General features: G+C 41.2%; 1 protein-coding gene across 1 annotated transcript in view; it reads left to right on the top strand.

The window, feature by feature from the left end:
• Positions 1-19,296, top strand: part of GALM (galactose mutarotase) — a 50,903-nt gene that overhangs the window by 674 nt on the left and 30,933 nt on the right. Inside the window, exons 2-3 of the mRNA XM_011361393.2 lie at positions 7,589-7,743; positions 14,890-15,096. Of these exons, the coding sequence (XP_011359695.1) occupies positions 7,589-7,743; positions 14,890-15,096 (362 nt within the window). The remainder of the gene's footprint in view (positions 1-7,588; positions 7,744-14,889; positions 15,097-19,296) is intronic.

Below are 19,296 nucleotides of genomic sequence, written 5' to 3'. Positions count from 1 at the left end.
GCCTCAGTTAATTTAAAAAGTCAGTAAAGGTAAGCGAGAACTCCAGCAACTCTGGAGCGACCTTTGAACTGCCTGATCTTTGGAAGGGCAGGAGAGGAAAATGCGAGGGGGTGTGGCTCCCAGCTCCTTCCCTGTGCCCTTTCCGAAGAAGGAAAATCAAAGACTCCTCTTCTACTTCCTTTTTTTCTTGATCAGATTCTTTGAGGCGTGGTTGTCTCAAATAGCTGGGAGTGCAGATAGCTTATCCACTTAGGTCTAGAGAGTTTACTGCCCAGCACCCCCTGGCTGCTCAATAACGCTGTAGGTAGGGAATGGAAGGCAAAATACCTACCTACTCATTGTCTAGAAATGAAGTCTCCTTCTAGCTAGGGTGGACTTTTATTCTGCTGGAATCTGTGGGCAGTTAAGATCACGTATTAATTAATGCATTTAAAAACTTAATTCAGTTATCTCATTCAGTGAGACAGAAAAGGTCCCCACCCTCATGGAGCTTGCAGTTTAGCTGGGGACATAGCTGTTAGCCAAGTAATTATGTAAATAAATAATTACAACTGCAGTTTGATTGCAACAGATGACAATGTACATACTGCTCTCTTGGCACTAGGGTGTAACTAGACAGAAAATGAAATCTGAAATAAAGTTGGCAATAGGAGACTGCTTGAGAATTAATACCCTCAGCTCAGTGTAGGGGTGTGAACAAAATCTGCTAGAGAGGAGGTTTGAGGTTTTCCTTCAGATGTATTTTTTCTGTTTCTTTGGTTCTTTAATATGTAGCATGTCTCATGGTTGGAAGTCAACAGAAAACCCTTGGTATTGGTTTTCCCTTAGGAGACTAAAAATTTCTCTCCATATTCTTAACAGATCGTATTATTACAAGACTATTCCTGAGGATCCTACTCCTTGCCCTCTGGTTGTCTTTATCTACCTTGGAGCTTCCATAGCTTGGCTTGGAGAAGGGGGTAGGTAATACTCAGCAGAATTTCTTTGGTAACTTCAGCAAGTCTATTACAGGAGACTCATGAGTAGAAAGGTGCAGGGCCCTACCCTAGGGAAAATCAGTTCCACTTGCCCTCCTTCTCCAAGCCCCCGTGAATTTATGGGGATGGGGGTTCACATCTATCTTCAAAGTCAGAAGGCAAGAGCATTGACAAGTGACAAAAGAGGATTCTTTAGAACCATTTTGCTAAGTCACCTCTCTGTGTTAATAGCATCACCATTTTCTAGGTTGAAACAACCACAAAGAGACTTGACTGGTACAAAATTGCCCATGATGTCAAACAGTTCAATATATGGCCTTTAATTGCAGAGCCAATAAAGAATTTTGGAAATGATAAGCTAAGAGCACCTGCTTTTATCTCATGTCCATCTACGCCTATCATCAATTCAGGAGGTAACTACCCTCCTCCCACACACACAAACACACACAATCAATTCTTACTATTTTTAGTTCTGACGTGAATCACATAAATCTTAAAGCACAAAGTATCTCTGGAATTTTTCTAGAATTAATATGAAACAGGTATAATGATGACATGGCATCCGGGAAGCACCAGGCATAGAAGTGCTGATTTTATGAGGGCATTTATACAATTATCTCTATGAGTCTATGGCTCTTGTGGGAGTCTGGCTGAAAGAATTATCCTTAAATATTCTTAAAAGAGGGAAAAAACTAACCCACTCAGATTATACTGATCCGTCTTGTATTGTCTTACCCTCCAAGTTATTAATGTCTCTTGAGAAAGTCAAATAAAATTTTCCTAACCAGGATGCATCACAGGCTTCACAAAAAGCATCTAAAATATTCTAGGTGCTGGACTGAGAGAGACATTTTCATTCCTAGTCTATAATTTAGATAATTTAATTATTTTAAAAGGAAATCAAGCTGTTTTCAAAAGAGAAGTTGGAAAAAAAGCCCTCAGAATATCTAATAATACTTCCTAATAAGTTCAGCCATCAAGGTTATTGGAGACAGCCCCTTGTTCCTGATTTAAGGCCCTGTCCTTCAGTTTTTTGTAGATTCTTTTAGTATCACCAAAGATAAAGAAGACTTCATATACGTCATAACAAAAAGCATAATTGCCTCAATCAGAATATAGTCATATGCAGCATAATGGCATTTGGGTAGACGTCAGCTCGCACATACTATGGTAGAATACCATGTAGCCCAGGTGTCTAGTAGGCTGTACCATCTCGGTTTGCGTAAGTGCACTCTTTGGTGTTTGCGCAACGACAGAATCTCCTAACAGCATGTTCCTGTCGTTAAGCCATGCGTGACTGTAGTACGAAATGGTACTCTGCACTATTTTGATCAATTCTAGTGTATTAAAACTCAGGTTAAGAAATTGGCTGAACATATCCAATCTCATCTGATCTCGGAAGCTAAACAGGGTCGGGCCCAGTTAGTAATTGGATGGGAGACCACCTAGGAAGACTAGTTGCTGTAGGCATAAAAAAAGAAAAGAAAAGAAAGAAAGAAATTGGCAAAAGGGGTTGTATTTAAGCAAGGACTCTAGGTAGCTGGGGTACAGGGTAGGAAGAAGATTTAATTTTCACTATATAGTCTTTAAGAATGTCTGAGTATGTTATATAAACAAACTGAGGCAAATAAAGCAATAAGGTGTGACAGAGTAAAAAGTTACTTTCATTGCCATGTCCCAAAAATGCTTTGAATCCTGGGGAAGAGCTAAGCATGGATAATTCCGCAAGACATGGTCCTTTTATAACTGTTGGATTAGATGTGAACTATCTCTAGTTTCCCAGATAGATTATATAAACTGCTTGGATGATGGCCATGACCAGAGGTCACAATGGTTCAATTTCTCCCTGGGAAAATGAGATCTTTCTTCTGTAGAATACTAAAGAGGTAAATCATACGATCTTTCAGTTACAGGCTGGAAAAAAAATCAGTCATGCTTCCTGTGAGTTTCTTTGTTATTTTTTACATTTAAAATATTTTAAAATATTTTTCCTCTGCATGTCCCACATGCAGTCATTAGACTTCTTTCAAAACCTGTGATGAGAATATTTGCTTAGAATCAACAAGTATAAACAACCTACCCACACAATCTATAGGATTCCTTCCCCTTCATCTTTTCCCCAGTTAGCACCAAATACTCAGCTATTACCACCATGAGAGCCATTATCGAAAAAACTAGAGAAAAATAAATTTAGTGCTTTTAGAAAACCTGAGTTCATAAGAAGGTAGATGAAAAGGAACCAGTTTAGAGCTTCAGTTTAGTATTACAGACGCCCAAGTGTGCCCTTACCGGAGCATTGAGGATTCCTGGTTTAAATCTGCTTTGTCCCTTAAAGCTATGTGACCTCGGACAAGTTATTTAACGTCTCCAGACCTATTTCCTCACCTGAAACAAATGGATAATGATGATTAAATGTGCTTTGCGCTGTGATGATGTCTAACTATGGTGAACAATTAAAATTTTTATCTCCTTCCTTCCTTTGCCCCCAAATATCTTCCCTCACACTATTTGAACTTTTTATTTTACTTTGTTAAATCTGCAGAAAATGGCATGGAGATTCTGTGACAACCAGTAACCATTTCAAAATATATAAAATATCTGGGATGTTTAAAATGCTTATTAAAGTAACATTTGTTTTCCTCAGAAAGCCAAAGTAAAGTCATTCAGGGTGTGAAGGTTTTGACTGGAACTAGTGTGCAATTTTCTTTGAGACTTTAGATCACCCTGGCTAAGGTTTGGGCAGTTCAAGGTAGATGTCACAGCTAGGATCCTTGGGATGTTAGAGGAGTGGAAAGGGCCACATACCCCATGATTACGCATTTATTAATGTATTCTGACCAGTCCTTTGCCCAGAAAAAGGGACAAACGTTTCCTCTACCCTTTAGCCCACATCAGCAATTGATTAAATCTGGATTTGTGGTTTGACTTAGAAGCTTTGTCCTTTTTTGTGGAAAACAGTATTTTCTGTATTTCCAAATAACCTTTTTAGTCATGTCTTATTCAGAATTTGGGGGCTGTCCTTTTTTATAATTCTGATTTGATCTAAAAGCTTCGTAACATGTGAGGATAGTATAAAATCCATTTGTTTCTAAGAGCTTTGGGAGCAGTGGTTTCTGCTCTTTATGGTTTAACCTTTAAAAACTCTTCATCTAAACCAAAGAGCAACAAGTAATTCTTATCTCCCTGGACTTATTAACTAGCTAAAAGTAGTCCCTTCTGCAGGAATTTTTGCAAGCCCATGAGGCAGCAGCCTTGCTGTTGGGTTTGTCTTTGTTGCTAAGCCTATGGCTGAAAGGGAGTAAAGGCTCAGTTTACACTTGTTGAATGAGTCCAGGTAAGAGTCAAAAATAGATACGGCTAAATAATTTTTGAACAAAATTCTGCTTTTCATGTTTTTGAGCTCCTGAAAAGCAAATGAATGCCCCACATTATATGTCATCAGGAAAAGCAAATTAAAACAACAGCGAGACCTATTAGAATGGCCAAAGTTCAGAACGCTGACAATATCAAATGCTGATGAGGCTGTGGAGCAATAGGAACTCTCATTCATTGCTGGTGTAAATGCAAAATGTTACAGCCACTTTGGGAGACAGTTTGGTAGTTTCTTACAGAACTAAACATACTCTAACGATACGATCTAGCAATCGCACTCCTTGGTATTTACTCAAAGGAGTTAAAAACTTATGTCCAACAAAAACTTGCATATGGATGTTCATAGCAGCTTTATTCATAATTACTCAAGCAACCAAGATGTTCTTCAGCAGGTGAATATATAGCAAAACTGATACATCCAGACAATGGAATATTATTCAGTGCTAAAAAGATATGAGCTATCAAACCACAAAGAGGCAGGGAGGAATCTTAAATGCCTATTACTAAGTGAAAGAAGCTCATCTTAAAAGGCTACATACTGTATGATTCCAACTATATAACATTCTGAAAAGGTCAAATCTGTGGCGACAGTAAAAAAGATCAGTGGTTGCCAGGGGTGAGGAGGATGGGAGGGATGAATAGGCAGCACACAGAAGATTTTTAGGGCAGTGAAAACATTCTGTATATTTTAATGGTGAATGCATGTCATTCATTATGCATTTGTCTAAACCCATAGAATATACAATACCAAGAGTGAACCCTAATGTAAACTATGGACTTTGGATGATGATGATGTGTCAGTGTAGATTCATCAATTCTAATAAATGTATCACTCTGGTGGGAGATGTTGATAATAGGGGAGGCTAAACATGTGTGGAGGCAGGAGGTATATGGGAAATCTCTGTACCTTCTGCTTAATTTTGCTGTGAACTTAAAACTGCTCTAAAAAAATAAAGTCTATTAAAAACAAAAACAAAAGCAAATGGAGCAAAACCAAGAAAATGTTGTTTGGCCCTTTGGGACTCCTTTTGGTGTTTTAAGGGGTTTTAAAGCTACAGCTTCAGAAAGAGCAGAGGGTGGGAGTGAGTTGGGAGCTGGTGGGGAGAGTGCCTGGCCTGTGCTAAGAGATGGAGGTAAGTAAAGTCAATTAACCAGAAAGTGTTGTGCTCTCCAAATAATGTGATGCTCAAGAACAGGTGCTCAAGAGCCAGAATGCCTGGGTTCAAATCCTGATTCTGCTACCAATTGGCTATGTGTTTGGGGCAAGTTTCTTAACCCTTCTGCCGTGAGCTTCCACACCTATAAACTGAGGATAATAGTGTCTACTTCATAGACATACTCTGAGGATGAAATGAGTTAAACGTAGAGCACTTAGAGAGTTAGCCGAGACTTAGGAAGTGCTCAGCAGGTGTTAGCTACTATGGGCATCTATCAGCAGGACTCTGAGGACCTGATTAGCAAGGTCCTCAGATTAGCAAGGACATCAGTCAACCAGGAAAGACCCAGAAGAGAATGATTTAGGTTTCACTTATGACCAGCCAGTTGAGTAATGGGAACCTATGGCCTGTAACTGGCCTAATCAGTTCAGGGTCCATCTCCTGAGAGCAGTTCAGCCATGGTAAAATAGTTCATATTCTTGAATTGCATACTCTTCTGACCCACAGTAGATGTGATGGATACAGAGTACCACAGGAAAGGGGAATGGAATTCTGAGAGGATCCAAGTGAAAAATAGGATAGAAAGTAATCTTGATGATAATACAAAAAATAAACTACTTCCAAACCTTAAGCTCTGCCATTGTCATCTAAACGAAAAGATTATAACATAGAGGAACTTAAAGAGAAGGAAAGTACTGTAATATGCCCGTGTACAAAGCTGTAAATACAAGGATGCCAGACTGCTTTTTAGAGCCCCTCCCCCCACCCCCCCGAAAAGCTGACAATAGCTTATGCTCATCAATATGCCGTGTGGCCATCAAAAGGAATATGGTAGATGGATATGTAGTCACATGGAGAGATCTTAAGACATTCGATAACTGAAAAGTTGCAAAACAATGTATAGTATGATTCTCTTCATATAGAATATGTGTGTTTGTATATTTCTTTGTGCTCATATGTAGTTAACTAAAAACAAAAAAAAAAAAATGGAAGTGTGCATGCCAAACTGTTAGCAGTGGTTATTATCGGGAAGGAGAGGAGTTGAGAGGTGAAGGGAGGCTTTCATGTTTTACTCGTTATTTATTTATTTTTATGGTGACATTGGTTAATGAAATCCACTAAGTTTCAGCCGTACACTTTAACAGTAAGGCGTATATATATATTTACACTGTGTGTTCGCCTCCCATAGTTAGATTTCTTTCTATTGCCACATATTTGACCCCCTTTACCCCGTCTACCTGCCCTTCCTCCCTCCCCCTCTGGTAACCAGTAGTCTGTTGTCCATATCCATGAGTCTCTGCCCTGTTCATTTGTTGCTTTTAGGTTTATATCCCACATATAATCATGTTTTACTCTTTATTAAGGTTGCCAGATTTAGCAAATAAAAATACAGGATGCCCAATTAAATTTGGATTTCAGATTTTAAAAAAATATTTTTAAGTGTAAATATGTGCCATCTATAATAATAATGTGGATATACTTATACTAATATATTATTCATTATTTATCTGAAATTCAAATTTAACTGGTCATCCTGTATTTCCTCTGGCAAGCCTACTCTATATAATTATGTATTATTTAACACTCTTTAAAGGGTATTTTCATATACTAATTGTATGATTTTTAAAAAAAAATAAAAAGAGAAAAAAGGATAAGGTAGTTTTTCTCCAGACTGCACAAAAATATACTTTATAGTTAAGAAAATTGATGGCCTAGAAAAAAAGCAGATTATACAGCAGCATGTATACTAAAACCAGAGTTTTATAAAAAGAAGAAAAGCACATATATGCCTATACTAAAAGACAGAAAGATATATAAGAATTTTAACAGCGATTCTCTCTAATGATGAAATTAGGATGGCTTCTATTTATTCCTTGTGCCTTATAAAGTTCTTTAAAACTGTTTGTTACTTTTGGAAAAGGAAATGGTCATCTGTAAAGAACGCCATTTTTCCGTGCTTCGGTGAGGACCTGGACATGCCCAAGTTCTACTTGTAGATTCCCTCAGAAGAAAGCAGTGGGTAGCAGTGTGAGCTTCACCTTCGGTTTGAAATTTAAAAACTGTCATCCTGTGTTCTTGCAGGGTATCTCCAGAAGCAGCCCTACTTTGGAGCAGTGGTTGGCAGGGTAGCCAACCGAATTGCCAAAGGGACATTCATGCTGGACGGGAAGGAGTATAAGCTGGCTGTTAATAATGGGCCCAACAGTCTGCATGGAGGACTAAGAGGGTTTGATAAGGTGAGTTGGGGGCACTGGACATTGTCCTTACCTGGCATACTTCACAAAGTGCCATCAGGCATACCTTCTGTTTGCCAGGCACAATTCCAGGCCCTGGAGCAAATGCGTTTGGAAAAGTGATATGAGAAAGAGGCTGCTCCCATGGTTTGGGGGAGCAGATGCCCTGGCCCTGTTCTAGGACCCATCCTCCTCTAGCTCATCTGACCATAATGGGCAGGGGAACCCCAAGTGAAAAGATGGCCACCTTTAACTTAGGACGGACAGGGAACGACTAGGGAATGACTTTCTCATAGCATTGGGATCAAGGAGTTGGGTTGACCTTAGGCACGAGAGAAAGTGGATTAAAGATAATATCTAACCATTTACCAAACAAAGCATTTGAATAGATTATCTGTCACCCTTACTAGAACCCTGTATTATCACCAAAAGATAAATCACTCCTAAGTCAGGCTGACAGGCCTGAAGCCCTCATTCCTATACTACAACTGCTGGTGTCCTCCGTGGCCACCACCATGGGTGCCCCCAATGCAACACACCTCCCTGTATCTGTCATGAAGCCCCCTTCCCGTGTAGTGTGGTGCTGTATCCAGGCCTACCCTTCCACTGAAGTGCCTCATGCCTCAAAATTACCCGAGATTCCCCCCAGAATCCCTTTTCCACACTAAAACTCCCAAGTGAATCCCTGGAAAAACAAGGTTAGGAGAGCAAAGCAGTCAAACAGCTTCTCCCTGAGGTGGGAATGCCTGGCCTCCTGCTTCCTGGGTGGGAGTCTGCTAGTTAACGCCCCCAGTGACTTCTCTTACTAGTCTGATTTCAGGCCGTGAGGGAGATTTTTTTGGTAGTTAACTTTCCTTTAAACTTTAAATTTTATCACCCAGGTTATTCCTAGAGAAGAGCCAGAGAAAACAGGGACATGTATGACAGTTAAGGGTCACAATTTCTTTTCTGCTTCTGACCACCACCTGCCCTGTTGAAGGAAGTTGGTCACTCTGTTTCTCCTGTCCCTCCAGCTTCCTAGAAGCAGACTGCCCCATCAGCCCCCTCTCCTCAATGATGGGACACCTCATCCCAGCGGGGCATGAAGGCAGAGCATCTCTAGAATATGTCAGGTCTATAGGAAAACCCCAACCAGAGGAAGTTAGGACAAGGATCTTCACAGGATCCTCAGAACAGCACCTTGTTCTAGCTTGTTCATGCTTCCTCTATTCTACATCAGTATTTTCTGTGGTGTTGCTTAACATGTATGTCCCGTATAAACATAGCAAATAATGAATATACATATATACATATCCTTGAATGCAGTGTGCCTACTGCGCCCCTTCTGTGAACCGAGGAGCGTAACAGGATAGGGATTTCTTAGGTTCACAATATAGTGAGGGGGTGGGACCCTTCCATAAATAACTATTATAGGTGGACAACAATATAGACACCAGTGATAGAGGAACTGCGCATGGACAAATTAACAGCAACTGGGGAGGTGGGATTTGAACTGCCCTTGAAGAAAGGATAGCATTATAGTCAATATATGGATATTTGAGAGAATGACTTTGCAACAGCCCTGAGAGAGGTGGAGAAAGACTTGGAATGTTATCATGGAGCCACTGGAAGTTTTGAACAGTATGTTTTGACATAGTAACATGAGCAGTATCAGATGAACTTCACTTTAAGTTGTGTTTGATCTCAACGGGTACTGAATAATTGCTGGTTTGGAGGTCTGTGTTTTTCTATTTATGTCAATACATTTTTATAAAAGATGAAATTTGAACAAACCGAGAGGATTAGAAATTGTATAAGTAGGCCTAAAGGTGCAAATTCGGAAATTGTCTGGAAATTTGAAAACTACAGGGTCAGGGAAATCCTTCCATGAATAGGAATTATACCATCCGTGGAATTCTACTTGTCTGATAATATCACTTTACATGAAAATTTCCATTCCGTATCTCCATTCTCTAAAGGAGAAAAACTTTACATGAAAATTTCCATTCCATATCTCCATTCTCCAAAGGAGAAAAACTAGATAGCAAGTTAAGAACATTTTCTTTCAAATATTTTACTCCTAAAATTTTCCATTTGGGGGATTCTTTTTTTCTTTCTTTAATCACACATATAACAGGCTTTACATCTTAAGTTGTTGTAGCCGCCAGCCCCCGAAAGACACACGGACCACCAGAAATCAGTGAGTTATAGGAAACACACTCATTATTCAGCTGGCTGGGTCTGCCAGGGGTACGCAGACCACAAATTAAGCAGCCCTGAAATGTAGAGGTACAGGGTTTTTAAGCCTAAAATTCCATTCTTCATTCTGTCTAAACACAAAGGTCTATTTCTCTTCTATTCATTACCTGTCGACCCACAGGTCGGGTGTGCAAGCGGGGGTACAGAAGCAGAAAGCTTATTGTTACATTCCCATGGGTGATAGCCTATGTTCCCATGGGCGATAGCCAAGCAGTAATTTTCCAGCCAGCACAAAGTGTCTTGAAAGTTCAACATTTCTGGGAGATAATTAGGGTGCGAAATAAATTTTTTACTAAGGTCAGTGAATTTGTTTTAAATACCAGCTGCTTTCACTGTAGGTGTAGGCAGAGACCTCCGTTCCCGCTGGGCTCCCCTTCCTGGCAAATGCTGTGTCAATGAGAGAGATCCAGGCCATGCCAGGAGTGGGGGGAGGCGGAGCAGAGCCTGAGCTCATAGGCCATTTCTCTGTCCCACAGAAGTTTTATGTTTCAAGTCCATTTGGAATGACAGTGTTTGGCCTCAACTCTTATGTTGAAAATGGAGATTTGAATAAAACATCCACTGAAACTAAGATGTGGATTAGTGTAGGCTGCCAGGCCTGAGTTTGAATCCTAGCTCTGTCCCTAATTACATGTATGACTTTAAACAAGATTTTTTCCCCCTGAACAGTAGGCATGAAGTCTGAAAGGGTGTTGGGGGCACTGGACATTGTCCTTACCTGGCATACTTCACAAAGTGCCATCAGGCATACCTTCTGTTTGCCAGGCACAATTCCAGGCCCTGGAGCAAATGCGTTTGGAAAAGTGATATGGGAAAGAGGCTGCTCCCATGGTTTGGGGGAGCAGATGCCCTGGCCCTGTTCTAGGACCCATCCTCCTCTAGCTCATCTGACCATAATGGGCAGGGGAACCCCAAGTGAAAAGATGGCCACCTTTAACTTAGGACGGACAGGGAACGACTAGGGAATGACTTTCTCATAGCATTGGGATCAAGGAGTTGGGTTGACCTTAGGCACGAGAGAAAGTGGATTAAAGATAATATCTAACCATTTACCAAACAAAGCATTTGAATAGATTATCTGTCACCCTTACTAGAACCCTGTATTATCACCAAAAGATAAATCACTCCTAAGTCAGGCTGACAGGCCTGAAGCCCTCATTCCTATACTACAACTGCTGGTGTCCTCCGTGGCCACCACCATGGGTGCCCCCAATGCAACACACCTCCCTGTATCTGTCATGAAGCCCCCTTCCCGTGTAGTGTGGTGCTGTATCCAGGCCTACCCTTCCACTGAAGTGCCTCATGCCTCAAAATTACCCGAGATTCCCCCCAGAATCCCTTTTCCACACTAAAACTCCCAAGTGAATCCCTGGAAAAACAAGGTTAGGAGAGCAAAGCAGTCAAACAGCTTCTCCCTGAGGTGGGAATGCCTGGCCTCCTGCTTCCTGGGTGGGAGTCTGCTAGTTAACGCCCCCAGTGACTTCTCTTACTAGTCTGATTTCAGGCCGTGAGGGAGATTTTTTTGGTAGTTAACTTTCCTTTAAACTTTAAATTTTATCACCCAGGTTATTCCTAGAGAAGAGCCAGAGAAAACAGGGACATGTATGACAGTTAAGGGTCACAATTTCTTTTCTGCTTCTGACCACCACCTGCCCTGTTGAAGGAAGTTGGTCACTCTGTTTCTCCTGTCCCTCCAGCTTCCTAGAAGCAGACTGCCCCATCAGCCCCCTCTCCTCAATGATGGGACACCTCATCCCAGCGGGGCATGAAGGCAGAGCATCTCTAGAATATGTCAGGTCTATAGGAAAACCCCAACCAGAGGAAGTTAGGACAAGGATCTTCACAGGATCCTCAGAACAGCACCTTGTTCTAGCTTGTTCATGCTTCCTCTATTCTACATCAGTATTTTCTGTGGTGTTGCTTAACATGTATGTCCCGTATAAACATAGCAAATAATGAATATACATATATACATATCCTTGAATGCAGTGTGCCTACTGCGCCCCTTCTGTGAACCGAGGAGCGTAACAGGATAGGGATTTCTTAGGTTCACAATATAGTGAGGGGGTGGGACCCTTCCATAAATAACTATTATAGGTGGACAACAATATAGACACCAGTGATAGAGGAACTGCGCATGGACAAATTAACAGCAACTGGGGAGGTGGGATTTGAACTGCCCTTGAAGAAAGGATAGCATTATAGTCAATATATGGATATTTGAGAGAATGACTTTGCAACAGCCCTGAGAGAGGTGGAGAAAGACTTGGAATGTTATCATGGAGCCACTGGAAGTTTTGAACAGTATGTTTTGACATAGTAACATGAGCAGTATCAGATGAACTTCACTTTAAGTTGTGTTTGATCTCAACGGGTACTGAATAATTGCTGGTTTGGAGGTCTGTGTTTTTCTATTTATGTCAATACATTTTTATAAAAGATGAAATTTGAACAAACCGAGAGGATTAGAAATTGTATAAGTAGGCCTAAAGGTGCAAATTCGGAAATTGTCTGGAAATTTGAAAACTACAGGGTCAGGGAAATCCTTCCATGAATAGGAATTATACCATCCGTGGAATTCTACTTGTCTGATAATATCACTTTACATGAAAATTTCCATTCCGTATCTCCATTCTCTAAAGGAGAAAAACTTTACATGAAAATTTCCATTCCGTATCTCCATTCTCTAAAGGAGAAAAACTAGATAGCAAGTTAAGAACATTTTCTTTCAAATATTTTACTCCTAAAATTTTCCATTTGGGGGATTCTTTTTTTCTTTCTTTAATCACACATATAACAGGCTTTACATCTTAAGTTGTTGTAGCCGCCAGCCCCCGAAAGACACACGGACCACCAGAAATCAGTGAGTTATAGGAAACACACTCATTATTCAGCTGGCTGGGTCTGCCAGGGGTACGCAGACCACAAATTAAGCAGCCCTGAAATGTAGAGGTACAGGGTTTTTAAGCCTAAAATTCCATTCTTCATTCTGTCTAAACACAAAGGTCTATTTCTCTTCTATTCATTACCTGTCGACCCACAGGTCAGGTGTGCAAGCGGGGGTACAGAAGCAGAAAGCTTATTGTTAGAATGTTACATTCCCATGGGTGATAGCCTATGTTCCCATGGGCGATAGCCAAGCAGTAATTTTCCAGCCAGCACAAAGTGTCTTGAAAGTTCAACATTTCTGGGAGATAATTAGGGTGCGAAATAAATTTTTTACTAAGGTCAGTGAATTTGTTTTAAATACCAGCTGCTTTCACTGTAGGTGTAGGCAGAGACCTCCGTTCCCGCTGGGCTCTCCTTCCTGGCAAATGCTGTGTCAATGAGAGAGATCCAGGCCATGCCAGGAGTGGGGGGAGGCGGGGCAGAGCCTGAGCTCATAGGCCATTTCTCTGTCCCACAGAAGTTTTATGTTTCAAGTCCATTTGGAATGACAGTGTTTGGCCTCAACTCTTATGTTGAAAATGGAGATTTGAATAAAACATCCACTGAAACTAAGATGTGGATTAGTGTAGGCTGCCAGGCCTGAGTTTGAATCCTAGCTCTGTCCCTAATTACATGTATGACTTTAAACAAGATTTTTTCCCCCTGAAACAGTAGGCATGAAGTCTGAAAGGGTTCTACCCCACTCCCCTGGGATGTGGAGGGTGGAAGTGGGCAAGTTAACTCCACGAAACTTAATTTGCTCATCTGCAAAATGGGATTAATAACATTACTTGGAGCCATATGAAATTGCCACTGTTCAACTATTTTGACCTACAAAGATGTAAATTTTTTTTTTTTTTTTTTTTTTTTGGTTCCACCAGATTCTTACCTTGGAAAATGATTTATGTAAAGTACCAGGTCAGTGGCTGGTGAGCACTCAACAAATGAAAGTCTCATGTCTGCGAAAGACTTTCATTAGTGACTCCAGGGCTCCCCAAAGGGACTGGCGGGGGGGGGGGTGTCTCTGGCCACCTTGTCCTTTGATAGTGTAAAATAAGGGAACAGGATCAGACTGCTTGGTTCAAATCCACTGTCTTACTAGCTATGTGGCCTGGGACCAGCAATTTATCCTTTCTGAGCCTCAACTCTCTCATCACAAAATGAGGATAATGGTATCTACATTAAGTCAGCTCTGAGACAGATAAGATAATGTCTGTGAAGTTTCTAGCAAAGTGCCTTGGCTCATAATGGAAATTCCCTTCCCGTAAGTGTAATCTTGGAGCCCCTAGGGCAACGTTGAGAGAAATCACTGTTAATCCAAGATTCAGAAAACTTTTCTTCATATTTTTCTTGTAACTCTTAAAATCATATTTTCCAGAACTAGAAAAAACTTTCCAGCTCATTTTTTTTCCAAACCCTTTATTTTATGGATAGGATTGAAGTCCAAAGTCAGTGAGCTAGGGACAAACCTGGCCCCAAATCAGGACTCCTGACTTGTGAGCGAGGACTCTACCTATTGGAACAAGGGCCTTCTTATTTGTTTGGAACTCTGCCCAGGGAACACAGATAACCTCGTGGTGTTTTTTTTATAAATATTTGTACATAGTACCCTCGAGAGAGGGGGGCTGATTTATTAAGGTTATTTTTAATACTATTAGCAGATAGTTATTGCTCAGAATGTGGTGCTGAGATTTTTTTAAGTCTCAAAGAAGGGGAAGAAGAAACTATTGTAGACATATGCTTATAAATTTAGGGGGAAAGAGTGTGGGGAATGTGAGTAGGTAAAGAGAAAAACTTCTTTTCTCTCGAAAGTCACTTTTCTGTATAAAACAGAATTTTAAAATAATTAAAATCTAGGCTATCATTGTAAACCTTGTTGATTACATCATTTCCCTTCCTGGAACCAGTTGTCTTTAATATTGAAATGTGGCATTTAGCTTGGGATTGTAGTGACTAAACAGCTTTGAAAACACTTTATTCTAGGTCCTCTGGACCCCTCGGGTGTTGTCAAATGGCGTCCAGTTCTCGCGGGTCAGTCCAGATGGTGAGGAAGGTTACCCTGGGGAGTTAAAAGTCTGGGTGACATACACCCTGGATGGTGGGGAGCTCACAGTCAACTACCGCGCGCAGGCCAGTCAGACCACACCAGTCAATCTCACCAACCATTCTTACTTCAACCTGGCAGGCCAGGTAAGTGACCTTGCCTCTGCTCTCCTGCTGTGGTGTAAAATCTGACTTGCCACTTTTCTCCTGTCATGTGCTTTGTGGAATCACCTGGGAGAGTAGCTGGAGAGACCAACCCAGCATGGAAATACTTTGGTGATGGGGTCACCCCTGTGATGATGAAAAGTACCCAGCAAAGCATCTGGCTCAAAGTAGGTACTCAATAAGTGGAAGTTATAGAGAAAGATAAGTACATTGTACTGCCAATAGAATTATGTTTCCCATATGCTCAGACAACTAACCGGCTTTTTAAGAACTCTGTCTCATCTAACTGTAACATGTACTTGCCTTTGCTACCCCTACTTCACTCCAACTGCCCCCACACCAGATTACTTACAATGAAAGTGATTTTTACTCTGGGATCTTTAGAAATGTGCCTGGCCCGACCCCTTTACATATGCTGCCAAAATTTGTGTGTTCCCAATGCACAGTCTCCTTTAGGTTATCTGCTCTAAACTGCCTCGTTTCCTCCAAATGCTAATATTTTAGCTTGTCAAGGAGGCTGTTGCATGAGACAGAATAAAAAAGCTTAGCTAAATTCTGTAGATTATATCTATTACTTCCTCTACATCTGAAGAACTCATCATTCATTGTCTACTATACTTCAGTCACTTTGGCATGATTTCTTACAACAGATGACGTTCATAGCCAAGGAGTAATATCTTGTGTTTTCTTACCCTTTTATGAGTTTGCTGATGATCTGATAAGTTTTTTTCTAGAATCTCTTCAAGTAGCAAGTTAATTGGTTCTTATATAATATCCAAAGTTCTCTCTTTAAAAATAAGATGGTTCTTCACTTGCTTGTTCCTTCAGGAACTTCCAACATCCTTCTTGAGATCTTAAAGACAAACCAAAACAAAACAAACATGCCCAGCCGTAAGAGGCTCTGCAATAATGTACATAAAGACCCTACTTTTTAAAGTATGTACAGAAAGAAACTTGGCAAAAATAGAAAATATTAGTGGTTTTATGTAGGTAGTGGGTCATGGTAATTTTTCACTGTTTTCCACATTTTTGTATATTTAGGACATCCCATTTTATAATTAGGGAGTGGTCTAAAGGAATAGATTCAGCAAGAGAAATTATGCGTGAAGTATTACATCTGCCAGTGTGTTCCAGCGAGGGAAACGAAATGGGGATATAAGGTTCACTAAGATTCTTTCCGTTTACCTGGCTGGAGGACCCTCCTGACCAGAATTTTTTACCCTTCCAATCCTACAGGGACTATTTCTGGATCTCTTTCCAGAGGCTGAATAGTTTCTGAGGTTACAGACCCCACCTAGAAGGGTAATAAGTATCAGCTCCTTTCTGTGTACTGCCTTAGTAAGTGCAGCTCAGATCCAGATCCACAGCCAATAGCCCCAGGGTTGGAGGTGGGCAGGGGCCATCAGCCTTTTGGGTAAGAGTGGATGGTCAGCTACCAGCCTGGGGCCCGGGACCTCTGCACTTTCAGAACATCTCTTACCCAACCTGGAGAAACATTGTCATGTATCTTAAACCCTCCCCAGGGAAATAGGTAAAAATTTGATATTTAAAATAGCTCATATGTTTTGTTTGTTTTTAAAATTTAATAGTAGTCTTTTTTTTTCTATTTGGGACCAAGCTTTGACTCATGACTTCTAGGTTTAAGTGTTGAAGGCCTAGGGGAAGGGAGAAAAGTGTTTTTTCAAAGAATAGAAAAAGTATGTAGGTTGCAGGTTGATTGGTTTTGTTTGTTTGTTTGTTTGTTTTGGCTGTTCCTTTGCCTAACACGAAACTGGGAGGACATGTTTCTAATTGAAACTTTACTTAAAGAGCTATGAAAGCAGGCCTGGGGGAACTTGAGATGAAAAGCAATAACTATGGTTCCAGTATGACAGGGTAGGTATGTCATCAAGGATCCAGGTTCTTCCATCTTTCCATCCTGCTTCTTCATTGCTTTGGCTTTTGTCTTCATGCTTCTACCCTCATGATTACAAGATGGTTGCCACAGCTGCAGGTATCACTACTTCATATAGTCACAACTAGAGACAAAAAGAGACCTATTCCTTTTTTAAAACATATCTCTAATGCTCCATTTTTAAGAACAAGCAAAACTTTTCCTAGAAGCTCCCCAGCAGACTTTCCCTCACATTTTGTTGGCCAGAAGGGTGTCCTATACCCTGTCTAACCCAGTCATTAGCAAGGGCATTAGACAACCATGATTGACTTAAAACAATCAAAATTTGCCCTCCGGGGCTGGAAAGAGGATCCTTGCGTTGAATATATAGTCTGGCACAGGATAAATCAACAGGTCAGGGTTCTTCCAGGGGGAAAGGAGGGTGCTGGTAAAAAGAGTTGCTGTGGCTTTGAGTAGTAACCAATAGTGTCTGTTATATCCTGCTAACGATGGGAAGAGCTGAATTAAGGCAGCAGTGGTGACAATGCACGAAAAAGTCTTTAAAGCCCCATGCAGGCCACAGTGAGCTCTATAAATGGTAAATGTTACAAACTAGTAGCAGTGGCCAAGCAGAGTTCATCAAATCAAACACCGAACTCAGAGATAGGCCTTGAGTTCTGTTGTGAATCAGCATTCCTTGCCAAGTTTTCATCAGCCTAGAAAGGAAATGAATCCAACAGTAATATTCCACCAGAGTGGATCATTGCATTATTCCAGGTCAGATGAGTCATAAAATGAAGCTTGCTTCCCTTTATTGAAGGAACGTTAGTGCTGCTCAGTGACCCAATAACCATTTAGAGAGTAGGTGCCTAATAAATGTTCCTTTCCGTCTCCTCCCAAGCCTCTTCCTAACATCTCAGACACATCGATTTATTTCATGCGTGATTTTCATAGTGAATCCTTTTCTTCCTGCCCTAGTGCTAAAAAACAAACAAAAAAAGGAAATTCCTAACCAGCTTTATTCATAATGGTAAAAAAACGGAAAAATCCAAAAGGCCATCAACAGGAAAATGGATAAACAAGCTGTGATATTTTCATACAATAGAATACATACTACCCAACCTTAAACTGAACACTGAACAAGTACAGCCAAAGAAACAGTCTCAAATTCTCTTCCTTCAGCCCCAGAGGCCTCTTCAGTGCTGGCAGTACCCGTGAGCCATGAGAATGGCAGTAGGGAGAGCTCACAGGAGATGACCCCTCTAGACTAGAGCTGCCCTAAGCAGGGTCCAGACCCTTCCCATATTGGACCTACCTTCCCAGGTCAGAACAGGGACCAAACAAGTGGCTAAGATAGAGAGTGTGTGGGCAGAGGCGAGACCTCTTCCCCCGTCTGCCACCCACACCTGCCCCTGCCCAGCATGTACCTGCTGAGAGAATACAAGATGCTCTTTAGAAAGAGAGCTTCTGTTAGTAGTGTAGTGTAATTAAACCAACTTCTGTCATGTTTAGACAGAGATTCTCATGGTCTCTAAAATTTTGCCCTTTCTCCTTAGGATGATTCGTTTGAGTACGTGGGCCGCGTCTTTCTGACCATAGCATCTCATTTTCTGTTAACCCAAAGCACTCTGCCTCTCTCTGCTGACTTCTCAGGAACCTGGCAGAACTTTCAATTTAGCTTAGCTCAGGGTTTCTCAGCCTTAGTACCACCGACATTTGGGGACAGATAATTCCTCATAGCAGGAGTGGGAAGGCTGTCCTGTGCATTGTGGGGTGTTTAGTAGAATCCCTGGCCTCCTCCCAGTAGATGCCAGTAGCATTACCGCCCCCAGCCATGACAATAAAAATGTCTCCAGACATTGTCCAATTTTGCCTGGTAGGGCAAAATTGTCTCCAGTTGAGAACCATGGGTTTAGCTTGTTTTTGAGCATTTACTAAGGTGAAAGCCCCCACCTGGTTCCCCTTTTGTATGTTCTGCCATGAAGCTTTAAAATATACCCCTATTAATAATTTTTAAAAATTCCTTAAGTTAAAAACATACACGTGTATTTTCCGATTTGCAAACAGCACAAAACATCTTTACTAAAGCCTTCCTCGCAATAACCCTGTTAAAGGTGGGGCACCATTGGCCCAGTTCTACGCCAGAGGAAACAAGATTCTAGGAGGTTATGTGGCTTCCCTGGGACCACTCAGTGAGAGCTGGAACTGGACCCCAGGCCTTCTGATCACTGACCAGCCTTGGACTTTCCCAGAAGGACGGACTGCATCTTTATGGAGGAGACAGGCAAACTCCAAAAGCAGTTCTGACT

This window comes from Pteropus vampyrus, unplaced genomic scaffold (genome assembly GCF_000151845.1).
Source record: "Pteropus vampyrus isolate Shadow unplaced genomic scaffold, Pvam_2.0 Scaffold66, whole genome shotgun sequence".
NCBI classification, from domain to species: domain Eukaryota; kingdom Metazoa; phylum Chordata; class Mammalia; order Chiroptera; family Pteropodidae; genus Pteropus; species Pteropus vampyrus.
The sequence above is the reverse complement of the archived record's forward strand: the minus strand, read 5'-3'. Positions and strand labels throughout refer to the sequence as shown.